General features: G+C 37.6%; 1 protein-coding gene across 1 annotated transcript in view; it reads right to left on the bottom strand.

The window, feature by feature from the left end:
- Positions 1-5,047: 5,047 nt before the first annotated feature.
- Positions 5,048-22,536, bottom strand: part of TRAM1 (translocation associated membrane protein 1) — a 33,316-nt gene continuing 15,827 nt past the window's right edge. Inside the window, exons 7-11 of the mRNA XM_039464473.2 lie at positions 16,701-16,771; positions 16,490-16,594; positions 15,229-15,372; positions 14,733-14,893; positions 5,048-6,644 (exon numbers count right to left, since the gene is read on the bottom strand). Of these exons, the coding sequence (XP_039320407.1) occupies positions 6,571-6,644; positions 14,733-14,893; positions 15,229-15,372; positions 16,490-16,594; positions 16,701-16,771 (555 nt within the window). The 3' untranslated portion in view covers positions 5,048-6,570. The remainder of the gene's footprint in view (positions 6,645-14,732; positions 14,894-15,228; positions 15,373-16,489; positions 16,595-16,700; positions 16,772-22,536) is intronic.

Here is a 22,536-nt window from a genome sequence, read left to right on the forward strand (position 1 = left end):
GTATTTAAAAAAAAAATGCCAACAAAAGAAAGTCAAGGAACAGAAGAATCCACAGCTGAATTCTATCAGACATTCCAAGAAGAATTGGTACCAATCTTACTGAAACTATTCTAAAAGATAGTGAAAGAGAGAATTCTATCTAAATCACTCTATGAAGCCAGTATCACCCTAATACCAAAACCAGTAAAGGACATAACAAAAAAAGAAAACTGCAGACCAGTATCTTTGATGAACATAGAGAAATCCTCAACAAAATACTAGCTAACTAAATCCAACAGCATTATCAAAAAGATAACACATCATGATCAAGAGGGTTTCACACCAGGGATGCAGGGATGGTTTAACATATACAAATCAATAACCATAATACAGCACATAAGCAATTAAAAACAAAAATCATATGATCATCTCAATAGATGCAGAAAAGCATTTGACAAAATCCAGGGTTTTCTGATTAAAACCCTTAGCAAGACTGACATAGAAGGGATGTACCTCAAGGTAATAATGATAATCTATCACAAACCTACAGCCAACATTATACTGAACGGAGAAAAGTTGAAAGCCTTTCCCCTGAGAACTAGAACAAAATAAGGATATCCACCTTCACCACTAATATTCAACATAGTACTGGAAGTCTAGCCAGAGCAATCTGACAAGAGAAATAAATAAAAGACATCCAAGGCAGTAAATAGGAATTCAAACTGTTGCTGTTTGCTGATAATATGATCATATACCTAGAAAACCTTAAAGACTCATCCAAAAAGCTCCTCGATCTGATAATGAATTCAGTAATATCTCAGGATACAAAATCAATTGCACGAACCAGCAGTACTGCTATACACCAACAATGACCAAGCTGAGAATCACATCAATAACTGAATCCCTTTTACAACAGCTGCAAAACAATCAAACCCCCCAAACTTAGGAATATACCTAACCAAAGAGGTAAAAGAGTGCTACAAGGAAAACTACAAAACCCTGCTGAAAGAAATCATGGATGACACAAACACACACATTTTATGCTCATGGATGGGTAGAATCAATATTGGGAAAATGACCATACGGTCATTTCCATACCTAAAGCAATCTACAGATTCAATCCAATTCCCATCAAAATACCATCATTCTTCACAGAACTAGAAAAAACAATCCTAAAATTCACATGGATCCATAAAAAGAACTCACATGGCCAAAGCAAGACTAAGCAAAAATAACAAATGTGGAGGTATCACATTACCTGATTTCAAACTATATTACAAGGCTGTAGTTACCAAAACAGCAAGGTAAGTGGTATAAAAATAGGCACACAGACCAGTGGAACAGAATGGAGAACCCAGAAATAAAGCCAGATACTTAAAGCAAACAAAAACATAAAGTGGGGAAAGGACGCCTATTCAACAAATGGTGCTGGGATGATTGGCAAAGCCACATGTATAAGAATGAAACTGGATCCCCATCTCTCACCTTATACAAAAATCAACTCAAGAGGGATCAAAGACTTAAATCTAAGACCTGACACCATACAAATTTTAGAAGATAAAATCAGAAAATCTCTTCTAGACATTGGCTTAGCAAAGAGTTCATGACCAATAACCCAAAAGCAAATGCAACAAAGCAAAAATTAGATGGGACCTAATTAAAGTAAAAAGCTTCTGCACAACAACAACAAATAATAATAATAATCAGCAGAGTAAACACAACCCACAGAGTGGAAGAAAATATTCACAAACTATGGATCCAACAAAGGACTAATAACCAGATCTACAAGGAATTCAAACAAATCAGAAGGAAAAAGATAATCCCATCAAAAAGTGGGCAAAGGACGTGAATATAAAATTCTCAAATTTTAATTTTTCCCATGTTTTTGGCTATTCATCTATCTTCTTTTTTGGAGAAGAAGATAGATGAATCTTTTTTCTCCAAAAAAGAAGATAGATGAATAGCCAATAAACATGAAAACATCCCTGACATCACTAATTATCAGGGAAATGCAAATTAAAACCACGGTGAGATACTATCTTATTCCTGCAAGAATGGCCATAATTAAAAAATTTTAAAAATAGATGTTGGCATGGATAGTGTGAAAAGGGAACTTTTATACTGCTGGTGGGAATGTAAACTAGTATAACCACCATGGAAAACAGTATGGAGATTCCTTTAAAAACTAAAAGTAGAACTATCATTTGATCTAGCAATCCTACTACTGGGTATCTACCCAGAGGAAGAGAAATCATTATATGAAAAAGACACTTGCACATGCATGTTTATAGCAGCATAATTTGCAATTGCAAAAACATGGAACCAGTCTAAATGCCCATCAACCAACACATAGATAAGGAAAATATGGTATATTTATATGATGGATTACTACTCTGCCATGAAAAGGAATAAAATAATGGCATTTGCAGTAACCTGGATGGATGGAGCTGGAGACCATTTTTCTAAGTGAAGTAACTCAGGAACGGAAAATCAAATATTGTATGTTCTCACTTGTAAGTGGGAGATAAGCTAGCTATAAGGATGCAAAGGCATAAGAATTACATAATGGACTTTGGAGATTTGGGGGGAAGGATGGGAGTGGGGTGAGGGATAAAAGACTACACATTGGGTACACAGTACACTGCTCATGTGGGAAGTGCACCAAAATTTCTGAAATCACCACTAAAGAACTTATCTGGTCAGGCATGGTGGCTCACACCTGTAATCCCAGCACTTTGGGAGGCTGAGGCAGGCGGATCACAGGTCAGAAGTTCGAAACCAGCCTGGCCAACATGGTGAAACCCCATCTCTACCAAATATACAAAAAATTAGCTCGGCATGATGGCAGGCACCTGCAATCCCAGCTACTCAGGAGGCCGAGACAGGAGAATCACTTGAACCCAGGAGGTGGAAGTTGCAGTAAGCCAAGACTACACCACTGCACTCTAGTCTGGGCAACAGAGCAAGACTCCTCTTCAAACACACACACACACACACACAACTTAATCATGTAACCCAAAACTATCTGTTCTCCAAAACTATTGGAAAAAAAAGTGTTAGTAATCACACTTGTAATACCAGCACTTTGGGAGACTGAGGCAGGAGCATTACTCAAGAGCAGCAGTTTGATACCAGCTTGGGCAAGATGGTGAGACCCCTGGCTTCCTGTGCAAATATTTAAAAAGAAACCAAAAGTTAGCATGGTACTTGCAAACAAACAAACAAACAAACAAACAAAACATGAAACAGAGTAGAGAGCCCGTAAGTGAACCCAGGTATGCACATGGTCAATTGCTTTTCCACAAAGGTGCTAAGAATATACAATGGGAAAAGAACATTCTTTTCAATAAATGGTGCTAGGAAAACTAGATACCCATATGCAGAATGAAATTGGACCCATGTCTTACATTATATGCAAAAATCAACTCAAAATAGATTAAGGACTTAAATGTAAGACCAGAAACTGTAAAACTACTAAAAGACATATAATGGAAAAACTGCCAATTGAAACCACAATGTGATGTCATCTCATACCTGTCACAATGGCTATAACGACAAAGACAAAAGATAACAAATGTTGGCAAGGATATGGAGAAAGTGAAACCTTTATACACTGTTAAGAATGTAAATTAGTTCAGCCATTAAAGGAAACTGTATTGAGGTTCTCTGAAAAACCAAAATAGAATTACCATATGATCCAGTAATCCATTTCTGGGAATTCAACCCAAAGATGTGAAATCAGTGTTTTGAAGAGATGTTTGCAGCCGTGTTCACTCTAGCACTATGTTCACAATAGCCAAGTTATGGAATCAACCTAAGGTCTATCAGCATATGAATGGCTAAAGAAAATGTGGAAATGCAGTATATACACATAATGGAATACTATTCGGCTTTTAAAAAGGACATTCTGTCATTTGTGACAACATGGATGAAACTGGAGAACATTATGCTAAGTAAACCAGGCACAGAAAGACAAATATGGCACACATACTAACTTATATGTGGAATCTAAAACTCAGTGTAGAATGATGGTTACAAAGGCTGGGGGCTGAGGGGAATGGGGAGATGATGGTCAAAGGGTGTAACATATGACAGAAGGAATTTCTTTTTAGTTCTATGGCACAGCAGTTCTATTCACTATATTCTATATGGTGAATATAGTTAATAGTATTATACATTTCAAAACTAAGTAAGTTTAAATGTTCTCATCACAAAAGATGTTAAGTATTTAAGGTGATGGATGTTAACTAGCTTAATTATTCCATATTATACTCATAACACCACTTTGTACTCCCACCTACAATTACAAATTGTCAATTTAAAGTTAAAAAAAATGCAGAAGAGAGGCATTTTGTGGTGGGAAAGACTAAATCCCAGAATGGCAAAGCAACGAATTCATGGTCCCCAGGGTTTAAGACAGAGCCATGAGCTCTGTCCAGGTGCAGGTCCCTACAGGATTCCCATTAGGCTTCAAAGCTCGACTTGAGTTCAGATGACAGTGACAGGTTCTGCAGGATCTGGAAGCCAGTACAGACTTTTCCTCAGCGCATTTGCGAGCAGGGTGTAGAGCTCATAATTTACAATCATACCTGTGTGTATACATGCTTGTGTGTATATATAAGCCCTTGATAACTACATATCAAGGGCTTTTTTCTTTGCCTAAACACAGTGTATGCTTTAGAACACAAAGTGCTATAAGTAATTTGATGAACACAAGATTCTACAGGCAAACAAGGTGGGAAATACTGCATATTATAGCCTCACTGCCAACATTCTTGGTGCACCAGGAAACACATTTGCATATTAAGGAATGAATGGTTCCATAATAGAGATACCTTTAGCTTAGTTTAATCCAGTGATTACCCGATTAATTTGATTATGACCACGTATCCTCCCAGCAATACTCACCATTATTCTGTGGAACAAATTTGTTTATTTGCAGATGTAACATTTTTGCAAAGGGTTATTCTGAATGCCTATAAAGTGTTTTAAACCTGGTACATTTTAATGAGGTTATATACCAAAATATCATAAACACCAACAATGATAGAAACATCCAGGATGCAACTTGTGAAAGTAAAAATTTTTATTTTGATTGATTTCTCAAGGTATAGTTCAATATAATGCCAGTTTTTAATGGCAAAAATTTGGTTCCACTGAAACTCCATAATGCTACAGAGAGCTACTACTTTTTCCAGGAAGTAGGTAAACAGCTGGAAAGAAAAAGGTACAACTTCCTAGCAGCATGGCAACTTAACTGCAGATCTAATAGGTCTACGACTTTTACACTAGAAATGGCACAAACAGCTGGTGACAGAAGTGAGAAATGGGGAACAAGATGTGAACACTGAAAGGAACAATATATATACTGTAAATATGATGAATAAACCAAATGTAGCTATAATGATCTGAAAGGATAATTATAGAAAAGGGAACCAAATATTTTACTCAAATGCTTTTTAGAGCCTTTCTGTAGAGATACAAATATATATATATATATATATATTTATCCAAAAATATGTTTTATACAGATAAATGTTTCTCAATTAAAGATGGGACCAAAGCTATAGGTTTAACATAAAGCACATTGTCTTTTGTAAGACTACCCACCTGAATAGTGAGTGCATTAAATGTTTTCCAAATATAATTACCTGACATTCTTTTTATAGCTAAAAATCAAGTAGGCATTATGTTTTGAAAGGGTTTGCAGGTTAAACTTTTCTAAGATGCTGTGCATATTAAACTTATGAGCCCCATTAAGAATCATTATTAATAAACATATCAAAAAGGGCTATATAAGTCAGATTTTCCTGTTCATAGTAAATATTTTGATTTCCAGTTTACAAGTATTGAAAACACACAAGAAAGATTTTGCTTCACAAGTACTTTTATGTTAAGAATATACTTTGATTTAATATGTATGTCAATAAAACTCCACATGTTGCAACCATTAGTATGTTTTTGTTTTAAAAATGGGGATGTAATACTAATAACCACTACCTATAAAATAAAGCACACAATTGTTTTGGTGATGTTACAAATCTTTTTTTCCAGGTGTAAAGGCTACAAAAATTCCTAAAAATTAGAGAACACTGAAAACATATTAAAGTTTGACATTCAACATATTAAAGTTTGACATCCAGAATATTAAAGTTTGACATCCAACTTCATAGGATTTCTGTTTTACCCTGAAAGATAACTTAAAAAATATGGCCTTCTTAGAACAGGCCACTCTGCTATTATAAAAAATTGGTGACAGCAAGAAATTGTATCACTGATATGTGGTATTTTTGTATAGTTTTGTCTCCAAATCATTAGAAAAGTGTTCAAAAATAAAAACAAAATAAAATGTGGTGGTGGTCCCTAAACTATTTTGAAGGCAGGTAGCTTAGTCTAAGCTAAAATATTTTTTTTCAGTCATAGCAATCATCCTCCCCCTCAAATGCCCTTTAAAAAAATGCATGAAACAATACAATAGCAAAAATCAAAGAGCACAAACTGTATTTTCAAGAACAGAAAAATCTCTAATGCTGAAAGATATAGTAGAAAGCAGATTTCTTTGGGGACATTAATCAATTAGTTTATAATTCATTATGAAGATTTCTCTTTTCTATTCCGGGGAGAGTCTGCTACATTTGAAGTTAATGTTCCATTTACACCATTTTCTGCAAAAAGAAAAGAATCTGTGTTACTTTCTTTTATAAATAAATGCAAGTAATCTTTATATGTAAAGATACCTTTAGAAAAGAAAATGTAGACTCCAATATATACTCAGGTGAAATTTATTTACCAGTATTTAACCAATCACAAAACCTTGCAACATGTTTAACACATGAACTGAAAGTAGCAAATTAAAAGAAAACTATTCTTAAAAGAAGAAAAAAGTGATAAGACAGAAAACTATTTAAAAAGTTACAAGAATTTAAAAATAGTATTCAAGAGAAATATCTTCTGTAAAAATAAAGAAACTTTTCACATTTGACAGCGAAGTCCTGGGGGATATTTGTTTACAACATACTAAAGTTGATGCCTTAGGATAATTCCTATGTGGAGTGTATACCATGGCTTTCTTTTTATTTATTTATGTGATTGTTGTTTTTTGAGACAGGGTCTCACTCTGTCACCAAGGCTGGAGTGCAAAGGCATAATCATGGCTCAATGCAGTCTTAACTCCTGGGCACAAGTGATGCTCTCACTTCAGCCTCCCAAACATCTGTGACTACAGGCGTGTGCCACCACACCTGGCTATGTAATGGCCTTCTTCAAGCTATGATGGAGTAACAAATGTCCGACTGACTCTCTCTCCAAAAACATACAAGTTGCATACAGAAATGGATGTTTGAGGTGGGGTTGGCTTGTGCCTATAAATCCTAGCACAAGTGGAATCCCCGCACAAATATCACTGAACTGAATGGCAATGAAAAAGACACAGAAACCTGTGAAATACAGACTGGGCATAGTGGCTCACGCCTGTAATCCCAACACTTTGGGAAGTGGAGGTGGGTGGATTACCTGATGTCAGGAGTTCGAGACTTGCCTGGCCAACATGGTGAAACTCCATCTCTACTAAAAATACAAAAATTAGCTGGGTGTGGTGACAGGCACCTGTAATCCTAGCTACTTGGGAGATTGAGGAAGGAGAATCACTTGAGCCCGGGAGGCAAAGGTTGCAGTGAGCCAAGATCATGCTATTGCACTCCAGCCTAGGCAAAAGACCTATACTCCATCTCAGTAACAACAACAACAAAACTTACGAAATGCAGTTAAAGCAGTGTTGAAAAGGAGAGTTTACCCTTAATTGAATGTAATTCACAAGAGATACAAATTAGTGCTCCAAAAATCTGTCTCAACCCAATGAAAAGGAAACGAATAGAAATCAATGATCCAGAAAAGATAAACTAGGAAAATCAACACAAAAAGACAAATGTTGGTTTTGACTGAAGGAAGAAAAGATAGAAAGCTTAAGTTACTAACATACAAAATGAAAAACAGGAATCACTGATTTACAGGCATTAATAGGATAACAAAGTTGGTATGAATAACTTTATGCTAATATATCTGCAAATTTATATGAACTAGACAAATTTCTTAAAAAACACAATTCACCAAAAGAGAAACAACTAAGAAATACAAAACGTAAATAATAATATCTTTTTTTCCCCCCTGAGACAGGGTCTCACTCTGTTATCTACGCTGGAGAGCAGTGACATGATCTCCACTCACTGCAGCCTCCACCTCTCAGTAATGGCAGCGGCAGCCCAAATGGAGTGGCTGCTGCCTTGACATTGGCTGCAGTGGGGGAGGTGTGAAAAGGGCTGCATACTCCACATAGCGGACAGGAGCCCCGTCCCTCCCCTTCTTCGTTGTAGTAGTGGGAGCCCTGCACTCCTGGGTGAAGCTGCAGCCACCCAGCCACAGCTGTGGACCTGTGCATCCCTGTGCTCTTGAGGGCCTGGGAAGCCCCACTGCCTCTGCAGGCTTGGAAGTGCCTGCTCCCACTGTCTGGTCTCTCCCCACTCCTGGCATCTGCTACTATTTTGGAGTGACGTTGAGACTGACCCTGGGATTGGAGCAACTCCCTGACATGCCAGCTCCCTGCTGCCTTGGCCCTGTCAAGACTCTGGGTGCTGATGGAGCATGAGAGGTAGTCCAAAGGGGGCTGACAGCAGCTGGGCACAGGCCTGCAGGCACCCCTTGGCATGACCAGCTTAGGCACCATGGATGGCAGGTTGATGGTTGGAGGAGGCAGACAGGTTTCTGGGCAGAAAGTGGTAGGTCCCTGGTGAAGCCTGCCTCTTCAAGCCAGGGATAGCCTGAAGCTTGGGGGCCAGGCCACCAGTTCAATGGACTAGAGTGAGAACTTAAGAGTGGTTTTTCTGGGCCTGCCCATGGACCAATCAGCATGCACTTCCTCCCCTCTGAAGCTCATAAAAATCCTGGACTCAGCCAGACTTGGGTAGATGATGAGAAAACCTGCCTGTGGATAGGACCTAACCACTCCAGGTCTATTGTCTGCTGAGGGCTGCACAGATGATGGGACAACATACCTGTGGAAAGGAGCTACCCATTTCAGGTCTCCTGAGAACTGTGCTGCCTCTCAATGAAGCTCCTCTCTGCCTTGCTTACCCTCTAGTTGTCTGCATACCTCCTTCTTACTGGATGCAGAACAAGAACTTGGGATCTGCTAAATGGCAGGACTAACAGAGCTGTAGCACAAACAAGGCTGCAACATGCCCCCCTGCTTGCCATGTTGTGGGCAATGAGAAAGAGAGAAGAGCTGTGGTCCTTTGGGGAGCCCAGACCTAGGGACTCCCTAAGCCAGGGCTGTGACACCCTCTTTCGGCTTCTGCAATTCTGGGCATCTCCAAGCTCTGGGGGTGCCACCACGTTCCCCTTTTCCAGACACCAGAAGGGTGTCCACACCAGAAGTCCTATGTTATACATCTGGTCCAGCTGCAGCCTCGCACAGAGCCAGCACCTGTGCCAGTACCTAGAGCTGCCTGCCCCGCCACAGCAGCCAGTGTGCCTGGCTGTGAGCAGTGGCTGGATGCTGCGTGCGCCTGCTCACACACACCTTGCTGCTACGCGCCTGGCTCACACTTGGCAAGTATGGTATATGGGTCGGTAGAGCAAGCCAAGGGTCACCTGTCAGACAAAGTGGGTGGAATGTGCCCGGCAGGTATGAGTAATACTCAGGCAGAAAGCACTGCCTGCCACAGAGGTTTCCAGCTGGCGAAGTGACACCCCAAGGGTGACAACAGGATCAAGGGATCTTCCTGCCTCAGCCTCTCGATTATTGGGACGACTACAGGAGTGCACCACCATGCCTGGTTCATTTTTGCGTTTTTTTTTGTAAAGACAGAGTTTCACCATGCTGCCTGGGCTAGTCTTGAACTCCTGGGCTCAAGTGATCCACCCACCTCAGCTTCCCAAAGTGCTGGAATTACAGGTGTGGCCCACAGTGCCCAGCCAATTGGTTGAGTCTGGTGAGCAGATTGCTTGAGTACAGGAGTTTGAGACCATCCTGGGTGACATGGTGAAATCCCACCTCTATAAAAAACACAAAAACTAGTGGTGTGGTGACATGTGCCTGTAGCCCCAGCTACTCAGGAGGCTGAGGTGGCAGGATCGCTTGAGCCCACAAAGTTGAGGCTGCAGTGAGCCAAGATCGTGCCACTGCACTCCAGCCTGGGCAACAGAGTGAGACCCTGTTTTGGAAAAAAAAAAAAAAAAATTATAGGTCAGATGGTCAGTTGGTGAACACTTCCAAACACTTAAATAAGAAATAATGCTGATATTACACAAAAGACAAATCTATCCAACACTTTCTATAAAGCCAACATAACCTTGATGCCAAAACCTGATATATTACAAAAAAGGGCTAATACAGGCGGATCTATTACATGAACAAAGATGCAAAAATCCTAATGAAATATTAAAAAAGGGATTTCAGCAAAAGTGATACACAGTGGTCTCCCCTTATTTGCAGAATTGCTTTCCATGTTTTCAGTTACCCACAGTCACCCATGGTCTGAAAATAGGTAAGCACTATATAATATTTTGAGAAAGAAAAATATCATATCCACATAACTTTTGCTACAATATGCTGTTATATATGACTATTTATAAACAAAATTTTATCATAGCTATATTAGGAGAAAACATAGTATATACAGTCATAAATCACTTAACAGGCTATGTTCTAAGAAATCTGTCAGGTAATTTCACCGTTTGTGAACATCATAGAATGTACTTCCACAAATCTAGATGGCAGAGCCTATTCCACACCTAGGTTACATGGTATAGCCTATTGCTCCTAGGCTAAAAACCTGCACAGCATGTTACTGTATGGAATATTGTAGGAAACTGTAACACAGGGGTAAGTATTTTTGTATCTAAACATAAAAATGATACAGCAGAAATACAGTATTATAATCTTATGGGACCAGTGTCATAAATGAGTCATATAGGCACATATGCTGCACAGCTGTTGACTGAAATGTCATTATTTACCAGGTAACTGTATAGAGTCTGACACTACCCCTGGTTTCAGGGATCCAGTGAGTGTTTTGGAATGTATTCCCCAAGGATAAAGGGAGACTATTTTATTATCATCACCGACTTGGATTCATGTCAGAAATGCAAAATTATTTTAACACTGATAGTCAATGCAATTCACAACATCAATAGAAATAAAAAAACCTCTTATGACTAACTAAATGTTGCAGAAAAATTATTTAACTTCCACAAGTCATAGACAAAAACTTTTAGTAAATAAAGTACAGAAGAGAACTGAGTAAGGGACATCTACAAAACATTCTTAATAATGAAATACTGAAAGGCCTCCTTCTTACATGAGGAACAAGAGTATTCATTTCTTGTATTCAACATTATAGTATAGTCCTAGCTAGCATAATACAGGAAGAAAATGAAAAGGTATAATATTTGTAGATAACTGTATACTTTAGTGTAAACTTTAGAATAAATAAATCAGGAAGACTTCTCAATATATGGATAGTACCTTAAAGAAAACAAATGGCATTACTAAGTAACAAACAATTAAAACTGTTTTTTAAAAAGCATATGTATATTAACTTAAAGAAGAAAATATCTGAGAATAAATTTAATGAAAAATGTATGAGATCCCTATACAGAAACCTATAAAATACATCCTTCAAGAACTCTTCCACTGCTTCTTGCTTTTTGGCTAAGATCAAGTGAAGAACTCTTCCAAAAAACAGAAAAGGAAAAAAAGTACTCCCCAATTCATTCTATGAAGCCAGTATTATCTTGATACTAAAACTAGGCAAGGATGTTGCAAGAAAAATATACACAAATATATCCTTTATATATACAGATACAAAAAGCCTCAATAAAATACTTGCAAACCAAATCTGTAAAGAGATAAAAAGGATCACACAACATAAAAAAGTGAAATTTATCCCATGAATGCAACATGGGTTTAACATCTGAAAATCAATGTAATCTATAATACCAACAGGAAAAAATAACAAAACCCCACAAGGTTATCTCAATAGATGCAGGAAAAAAAGCAACTGACAAAATCTAACAATCTTCCAAGATAAAAACACAAACAAACTAGGAATCAGGAAATTCCTCAACCTGATAAACGTCATTTAATGGTAAAAGACTGATGGATGCCTACCCCTAATATCAAAAAACAAGACAAGGATGTCTGCTCTAAGTATTTCTATTCAACACTTGTTGTAGAGGTTGTAGGCAGGGCAATTTGGCAAGAAAATGCAATAGAAAGCATCCGGATTGCCCCACCACCAACACACACACACACACACACACACACACACACACATATTCAAATAAATAAATTTGGTAAGGTTGCAGGATACAAGATCAATATACAAAGTGAATTGTATTTCATATACACTGGCAATAAAGAATCTGAAAATGGAATTAAGAAGACAGTTCTATTTTATAACAGCATCAAGAATAAAATAGAAATAAATTTAATAAACTGTAAGATGCACACACTGGTAACTATAACTGAAAGAGATTAAAGATCTAAATAAATAGCCATTCATGTTCATACTCTGCAAAGCAACTTATAGATTAAAGGTAATTCATACCAAAATCCCAGCTGGCTTTTTACAGAAACTGAAAAGCTCATTCTAAAATTCATATTAAAATGGATGGGCAAGATGGCATGTTCCTGTAGTCCCAGCTACTTGGAAGGCTGAGATGGGAGAACCCCTTGAGCCCAGGAGTTCAAGTCTACCCTGGGCAACACAGCAAGATTGTTTACTTAAATAAAAAATCATATGGAAATGCAAGAGACTCAGAATAACAAAAACAAGAAAAAGAACAACACTGGGGACTCACTTTACCTGCTTTCAAAACTTACTATAGAGCCACAGTCATCAAGATAGTGCGGTACTGGAATAAGAACTGACATACAAACAAATGCAATAGAATTCACAATCTAGAAATAAACTTTTCTTAAAAATGATTTTTGACAAGGCTATCAAGACAGTTCAATAGTGAAGAAGTCTTCTTAACAAATGGCACAGGGACAACTGAATGTCAAGACGCTAAGCTATGAGTGTAAAACAGTATAACCACTTCAAAGAACAGTTTGGCAGTTCCCTCAAAATGTTAAACATAGTTACCATATGATTCAGAAATTCCACTCCTATGTATGCACCCAAGAGAATGAAAACACATGTTCGAACAAAAACTCGTACATAAATGTTCACAGCATCATTATTCATAATAGCCAAAAAGTAAAAGGCACTCAAATGTCCATCAAATGATGAATGGATAAACAAAATATAGTATATATCCATACAATAAGGTAATCTATACAATGGAATATTATTTGGCTGTAAAAATAAATGAAGTCTTTACATATGCTACAACATGGATGAACCTCAAAACATAATCCAGTAGCAAAACCCCACATATCACATGGTTTTGTTTACATGAAATGTCCAGAAAAGGCCAATCCTTAGCGACAGAAAATAGATTAGAGGGTGCCGGGGCAGAATGAAGGGGGAAATGCGAAGTGATGCTAATGGACATGAGGTTTCTTTTTGCAGTGATAAAAATATTCTGGAATTAGACAGTGGTCTGCACAAGTCTGTGAACAAACAATATGTTAAAAATGACTGAAATGTATACTTTAAAGGGTAGTCTTTATCATATGTGAATTATATCCCATTAAAGCTATTAAAAATATTACTTGGAGAAATTAAAGACAATCTAAATAAACAGAGGTATGTATCATGTTAATGAGTTGAAATGGTCAATTATCCCTAAACTGAACTACAGATATGATGTTATTTTAACCCAATATCCCAGCAATTTTTGTGGAAATGGACCAGGTTATACATTTTTTTTTCCCCTAAAAAGACACTATGCTGCCCAGGCTGGAGTGCAGTAGCTCTTCACAGGCATGATCATTGTGCACTGCAACTCTGAACTTCTGGGTTCAAGTGATCCTCATGCCTCAGCCTCCTGAATAGCTGAACTGCAGGCACCCCTCACTGCACCCAGCTCAAGTTATATTAAAATGTATTAAGAAAATGCAAAGGGCCAAGAATTGCTGGTACAAACTTGAAAAACAAAACAAAACAAACCAAACAGGGCTGGAGAAAGTAAATTATCAGGTATTAATATTTACAAAGGAGTAAACCAGAGTGAACATATTCTAAAAATGGTAACTTCCTGTGTTACAGTTCTAAGCATAATACCACATACACACTGAAAAAATTAACTGTAATATCAATGCACTTTCACTTTTTGCAAAAGTCATAAGGAGAAAAAAGGTTAAATGAAGGCTTAAAGACAAAGAATCAAGCAAGCAATCAGAAGTTACAAAAAAAGCTATTCCACTTGCGACAAATGGGGAGATGGGAAGAGGTTGTAAAGAGCTTTTTAAAATGTGAATAAGATGCTTGTAAACAAATTATCATCCTCTAATTTAGTTATTCACTAAACCTGCCCAAAAACTTTGGTCTAGAGTGGCTCAAGGTAACCAAGCATGGAAAACTTGTTAAAAGAGAAATTTAGTGGACAGCTTTTAAGGGAAGTAACTGAGTTTCCTTACCCAAAGGATCACCCAACTGTGAAATGAAGTAAGATTACTTTGCCTCTAATTTTGTTAAAAAGCAGAATATCTTCTTTATAAGACCTTAAAACAAATAAATAAGATCCCACAACAAATTTTTAAAAAGTTTCTACTTCCCTGAGTTTTTCATTGCTTAATGAACACAAACCTGTTCCTTTTCTAGAAGATCTGCCTTTAGTTACTGTTGGTTTCTTCTTCACAGCTGGTGCCTGAAAAGCAGAATGTTCTCTCCACCTCCGAAGCTGAAAATTAATGAACTTCCACATCATGAACGCTTGAGTAATGCAAATGGATGCCAGAACAGCGATTCTGAGAAATATTAACAAGTAAAAAATTATAGTGTATAAAAAACAATGCCATTGAATATAATTCTATCTTCTTTAATAGTTTTTAGTACTAAAATTTCCACTCAGTTGAGAAAGATTTTATTAATAATCATTGCATTAATAATTTATCCTCAAAGTTAAATGCTTTAGTACTTCACTTTAGATGTGTAAAAAACAGCAACAGATATGAAATAAAATCAAATTAAGTATTCTCCTCAACCTCATATTCATCCTTTTTTTTAGATGACTCATCATAGAGAAACTGATAATATGTATTACATAGCTGTACAAAGTGAAACAATGTTAAACTGACTGTACCTAACAGCCAACACATTGAAGTTTCCAGTACTGAAATCCAGCTTCTGATTCTCTGCTCTTGCAAGGCCAAAACCAACAGTCAGTACTGAAAGAATTAAAGTCAGAAGTCTTCCCAAAACAAAAAGAACTGCCCACAGAGAAAATCTGCAAGACAAAGGCTGTAAGTTAAATTCCTGAAATCTCAAAAGCAAGATTCTATTCGAAATTAGATTCCTATTAAGTAAAGGCATATTAAAATAGCATTTCTTATTCTGCAAAAAAGAATCTTGTCAAATATGTGGGAAAGGCTACATATCATACTCAGATATAACACATATTAGCCTATTTAAATTTCTAAAAAAAAAATCCAGTAAATAAATATTTAATTTTCTGTTTAGCTTATCTCTCTTCTTGTATAAGAACTATTAATGTTCCTCAGAACTACTGGTATTCAGAATAACTTTGGAAAATGCTGGGCAAAACAAACCAGAAAAGCTGTGTTATAAATAGAATGCCCAATTCTCATTTAAGAGTTCCAGGTTTCAGTTTTGCTTTTTTTTTTTTTTTTTTTTTTTTTTTGAGACGGAGTTTCGCTCTTGTTACCCAGGCTGGAGTGCAATGGCATGATCTCGGCTCACCGCAACCTCTGCCTGCTGGGTTCAAGCAATTCTCCTGCCTCAGCCTCCCGAGTAGCTGAGACTCTAGGCACTCGCCACCATGCCCAGCTAATTTTTGTATTTTTAGTAGAGACAGGGTTTCACCATGCTGACCAGGATGGTCTTGATCTTTTGACCTCGTGATCCATCCGCCTCGGCCTCCCAAAGTGCTAGGATTATAGGCGTGAGCCACCGCGCCCGGCCCAGTTTTGCTTTTTTTTAAGATGACTTTACACTCTTTATAAGCTATACCTCTCCAATTCTGTTGTCAGTTCAATTTCCCCATCAGTATCTTTTAGTTATCTATAAGGCTAATTATCTATTGTTTCATTTTATTCTGAGAAAATTTCACTTCTCTATCTTCCCAAAGAAAAACATTCAATACACAAGGTGGGAAAAGTTGTAACAGAAAAGTAAACCCAAGAAGCCTTCAAAATTGCAAGATACAATACAGTATCTTTCTAGCTGAGAGAGGCTCCATTTTAGAGAGTAAAATACAAAGTCTGAATTGCTAAATCATTTTATTTAAAGTGGCTACTAATTGCTTAAAAAGTAATATAATGGCCAAAAGCATGGATCTTGGCAACGTAAGGCACTGTAAGAAATAGAATGGCTAAACAACTTACCCTTTCTGATACTTTTCATTGCTAAAATAAAAGAGGCGGGAAATGTGGAAAAGAAATTCAACAAAATAATGCAGCACCAGAAGAACAAGTCCTAGGTGATTCAAGCTGTTAAAAGAGCAAATTGAAAATGGGAAGTTTAATTATCAATTAAGACAGGCCAGCATACTATCTGCCCAGCCCACTTACACACTCATGAAATATCCCAACTCACTTCAAAAGGTAAGCTCCAGCAATGTGGAAGAGGTAAAGACCAATGTAGACAAGCTGACGAGGAATATCTTCCTGTAAAAAAATACGTTATAGATTAAAACACGCTAAAACATTTCCTTCCCCCCCCCACTTTTTTTTTTTAATTGTATCCTTTCCTTTTTCTAATAGGTGGGGTCTTGTTATGTTGCCCAGGCTGGTCTCAAACTCTTGGACTCAAGAGATCTTCCCACCTTGGCCTTCCAAAGTGTTACGATTTCAGGCATGACCCACTGTGCTTGGCTCATTTCTGTTCTTTAAGAGTAAGTGAAAAATGTAGTAGTAGGAGATCTGAAAGCTCTCCTGCCCCCACCCCACTCCAATCTCTCATCCCCAATTAGGTATACAGCTCTAGCACAGGCGTCCCCAAACTACGGCCCAAGGGTCGCATGCGGCCCCCTGAGGCCATTTATCTGGCCCCCTGCCGCACTTCAGGAAGGGGCACCTCTTTCATTGGTGGTCAGTGAGAGGAGCACAGTATGTGGTGGCCCTCCAACGGTCTGAGTGACAGTGAACTGGCCCCCTGTGTAAAAAGTTTGGGGACGCCTGCTCTAGCAAGTCATTTAACCTCTGCTGGCTTCAGTTATTTCACCTGTAAAATGTGAATACTTAGATATGCTTCAAACAGATAAACTCAAAATCCCTTTTAGAGCTAAGATCTATGGCTCTTTTTTGTAATGAACATGTATTAAATGACACAATATTAACCATGGTTACATGCTGACAATTTGATGTTTCTCTAATGTTAAAATTGTTATGTTTATAGTAGTACATACACTTTTGTTTATCTAAAATAGCACTCATTTTTTAAGCTCATGCTTTAGTCCCTTCACTGCCAGTCATTAAAACAAGTTTAACATTTTTCTTCTCATTTATATTATTCCTTAATGGTATATTCTTTTTCCTCAATTACTTTGCAAGCCCAAGTACCTAGATTTTATGTTTGCTTCTTTTTTTCTCCCACAGTTATCCAGCACTCTGGGAGGCCAGGATGGGAGGATCATTTAAGGCCAGGAGTTTGAGATCAACCTGGGCAACACAGCAAGACCCTGTCTCTACAAAAACAACAATTAGCTGGGCGTGGTGGCATGCACCTGTAGTACCAGCTACTCGGGAGGCAGAAGCGGAAGGAGGATCACTTGAATACACAAGTTCAAGGCTACAGTAAGCTATGATCATGCCATTGTACTCCAGTTTGGGTGACAGACTAAAACTCTTATCCCTTAAAAAGGACCTTGCAGTAGATCATGAAATCAATTTAGGGGTCACACCAGCATCTTTTAAAACATAAAATAAAATAGAAAATGTGACCAGGCACCATGGCTCACACTTGTAATCCCAGCACTTTGAGAGGAGGACTGCTTAAATCCAAGAGTTTGAGTGCAGCCTGGGAAACACAGAGAGAACCCATCTCTACAAAAAAATTTTCTAAAAAGTAGCCAGGTGTGGCGGCATGTGCCTGTAGTCCCAGCTACTTGGAGAACTGAGGTAGAAAGATTGCTAGAGCCTAGGAGTTCAAGGATACAGTGAGCTAGGAAGACACTGTCTCCAAAAAAAAAAAAGAAAATGCTGGGGTGTATAGCACATTGTATTATGAAAATTCTATTCCACATTTTACACATACGCACATACACAGTCTGTCTCTCTCTCTAAATTATTATGTAAAAAGTTTTTCATTTTTGGTTGCAGTAAAAATGTTTACAAAACACTGACAGCAATAAGCTCAATAGGCCAGCCTACTGACTGATCAAACACCTATACCTCATTTCTAATTTCCTTAGATGTGGCAGTTTTCCTCATATGTATATTTACAAAGTTTAGTCTAGTTAATACTATTCATGTTCTACAGCTACTAATAGAAACGATGGAGTCGATGCTGGCAGGCTGAACGGTATTCCTCTGGAGCCTCACTTAACTTGTCTCTTGTATGTAGCGCAGTTGAGTGCAGGTCTATTAGTCCTCCATTTCTCCCCTTATGCTTCCATAGAGAAAGCTACTTCACCAAATCTTCTGAGATTTTTTTTTTTTTTTTTGAGGCGGAGTTTTGCTCTCGTTACCCAGGCTGGAGTGCAATGGCGCGATCTCAGCTCACCACAACCTCCACCTCCTGGGTTCAGGCAATTCTCCTGCCTCAGCCTCCTGAGTAGCTGGGATTACAGGCACGCGCCACCATGCCCAGCTAAGTTTTTTTTTTTTTGGATTTTTTAGTAGAGACAGGGTTTCACCATGTTGACCAGGATGGTCTCGATCTGTTGACCTCGTGATCCACCCGCCTCGGCCTCCCAAAGTGCTGAGATTACAGGCTTGAGCCACCGCGCCCGGCTGAGTAGAGATTTTTTTTAATGTCTAGTTTTGAAATGGAAAACTCTTCTCTAGTAAGAACGGTGCAAAGATCAAGTGTTAGGTAGAACATAAGACAGTCTGAATATTACTATTTACAATACTGTATTTTGGGACTCTTAGGAAAATTGATACCAAGTTTATATTCTTCCAACTGAAGAGAGAAGCGTCTCTGAAAACAGTCTTAAGATACTTTACATATAATTTGTAAATTTCCAATGAAATATTTCAGCTTACAAAAGGAAGGAGAAAGGGTGTTGAGATAACATGCTGAAGTTCTACCACAAGGGAACCTCTCCTTTCCCATTATAATAATTTTAGAAAAGCTCACTTGTAGTATTATCAATGCAATTTAATGTACAGTGCATGTAGAAGTGACACTAAATATATGCCAGTGTTTCCCAGTGCGGTGTGTACACTGGTACTGAACAAAATGATTGTAGACAGTACACAATAAAATACTTTTACTTGACTGTAATTAAAATTTTAAAGTATTTTAGGCTGAGCGTGGTGGATCATGCCTATAATACCAGTACTTTGGAAGGCTAATGCAGGCAGATTGCTTGAGCCCAGGAGTTCGAAACCAGCCTTGGCAACATGGCGAAACCCCATCTCTAAAAAAAATACAAAATTAGCCAGGAATGGTGGTGCATGCCTGTACTTCGAGCCACTCAGGAGGCTGTAGTAGTAGGATTGCTTAAGCATGGCAAGTTGAGGCTGCAGCTGCAATGAGCTGTGATTGGCGCCACTGCACTCCAGTAAGGGTAACAGAGCAAGACCCTGTCTCAAAGCAAACCAAACCAAACCCCAAAATTATTTTTATATTAATATATCTTAATAATTGAAAAATGTCAGAAGTATGAATTAGTATGTAAATATGGTAAAGCAGGAAGGTGGCACATAAATGACTAGGTGTAAGAAATATTGCCATATTCTTTCATATGTGTTAGCCAATACTCCAAATGTCAAAGGAGAAAACAGACTTAGGAGGGAAGCTTTTTAGTTTTTAACTGATAATTGAACTCATTTTATTCCATAAAAATTTGAGTAAGGCAGTGTTTTAAAAAAAACTAATTTGTTGGAAAAACTGTAATGTAATGTAACTACTTAGGAAGTTTTTCTTTTTTAGTTTAAAAGATTTTCAAGTAAGTTTTTAAAATTCACACTGCTGAATTAGCAGAGAACTTAAGTTGCCTACTCTTCTTCTCTGACAAGACTAAAATCACTATTATAAATTAAAAACAAAATACGTTTCAAAAAGCCATTCCATTTCTGATCTTTTGTCTTTAAATTTCAACCCAATTAGGTGAAACACAGTTGTGCTTGACATTAGCTAAGAAGAAAATCCACAGAGCTTCTTTCTTAAGTTCAGATTCAACTTTGTATGTTAGCCCTGCGCCTCCTTTTTAAAAAACAGAAACATGATCTCGCTATGTTACTCAGGCTGGAGTACAGTGGCTATTCACAGGTGCAATTATGGTGCACTGTAGCCTCCAACTTCAGGGCTCAAGTGAGCCTGCCGTCTCAGCCTCCTAGTAACTTGGACTACAGACATGCACCACTGTGTCTAGTAGCCTTACCTTTCTGAGTCAACCGAATCAATAATAATAGAGGGTAAAATGCCATCACTAGGTTCCATATTCACAACCATCAAATGCCTAAGCAAAGTTTTAAAAACAGTATCTAGAGCTTTCAAAAAGATAGAAGTATCAAAAAACCTTTTTCTAAGTAAGGGTCCATTCAGCTATGCACAAAATGGCCAGTGTCTCTAAAGCAGTGTTTGTACACTCAAAGCTTACCACAGGAAAGTAAAAATGAGTAAGAGAATGGGCAACAAACTACTTGTGTCACTTACTAGCTGAGTGACCTTAGGCAAGCTAATTAATCTGTTTATTGAGAGTAACAACAATAATACCACCCCCACCCCTTGAAAAATGACAGAGATGAATAGAATACCACAAGGGGTGGTAGGAATTGTGGTTAACACACACCCTAGATAAAGGTATTCCCAAATGATTACAAAAAATACACGGAAATGGGAGTGGTATACAATGAGTTTTATTTTATTTTTTAGAGATGAGCTTCATTGTGTTACCCAAGCTGGTCTCAGACTCAGGCCATCCCCTTGCCTCCGCCTCTCCAGCAGCCAGGACTACAGGTGTGCCACCATGCCTGGCTTACCATGATTTTTAAAATGAGAAATTTTATCTAGAAAATGGCTATTTTTAGCATCCCCTGTGGTAGGCCAGCCTCCCCCAATGTTCTCCAATTATCACTGGGGTTACAGACCCAATGGTGCAGTGTTCACATGTCTAAAGCTGACAACAAAGACTTGCCTAGCCACCAGCACCATAGTCTCTGGACATACACATTCACATGGGTTGTGGGGAAAGGGAAAGAACAGAGAAGGCTGGGTGAAATCATAACAAATCCTAAAATCGTAAATAACTTCAAGTAACATTTTCAGTTGTTATTCCAAAATCCTTTTATTAAAAAATATAACATACTTCCACAAATTTATTTTTATAAAAAACACATTTCTGGACTATACTATGCTGAAAAACAAACTAAGCTGAATATCACATATATGCCCCAAATATAAGGCAAAGATTTCCCCCCAAACCCCAGATGATGCATCTTATAATTAAATCTTTACAAAGCTCTTGTATTATAGAGATCTGCATTGACTATGTTGAACAAATAAATGTTTGCATAAGACACATACACCTGAAAACTTCAACCAACGCCAATTTTAAAGGTTCACAGAGGTCTAATGGAGGAACCAGTAAGACAGAAGAAAAGATGATGTGCTCTAGAAAAAAATTCATTAGATTAAAAAAGTGGTTCTAATGAGGAATGACAGATACTAACATAAAAGTTGCATATGAAAAGTGTAACAAAACTTTCATGAAGTAGGAGGAGGGAAAATACTATTTCTAATACTTTATATGATATGCAATTATATGTATGTATAATTAAACTAAAATTGAGTATCAGAAATAAAACATTTCATGACTTCCCTAAAAGCTCATATATTCAAAGTGTCTAAGAAATATTTTGATTATTCTCCATGGGCAAAATGGAGAACTGTTTACATACTGAGGCGTACACAGCATACATAATTTAAGTTTTCTCCTTGAAATAAACTAAGTTATTTGTGACTAACACACCTCTTGAACTGCTACTAACAGCGTTTCTTTCCTATTTGTCTATAGGACTGGTTCAAAACAATCACTGTACTAGTTTCTTCCAGTAAAGAGTTCTTCCAAAAATAATTTTCATAGAGTAAATTTTAAGAAACTGTTTAACACATATGCAGCTGCTACTTTCAAATTATGTTAATTACTTGAAACAGTTACTTTCAACTGTCATATGCAGGTGTTAAAAATAGTTTCAGTTAAATTCTAAGTTATGCAAATTATTCCATAAAAATTAGATTGCATTTCTGGAGAAGTGCCATC

Source organism: Saimiri boliviensis, chromosome 15 (assembly GCF_048565385.1).
Source record: "Saimiri boliviensis isolate mSaiBol1 chromosome 15, mSaiBol1.pri, whole genome shotgun sequence".
In the NCBI taxonomy this organism is placed as follows: Eukaryota; Metazoa; Chordata; class Mammalia; order Primates; family Cebidae; genus Saimiri; species Saimiri boliviensis.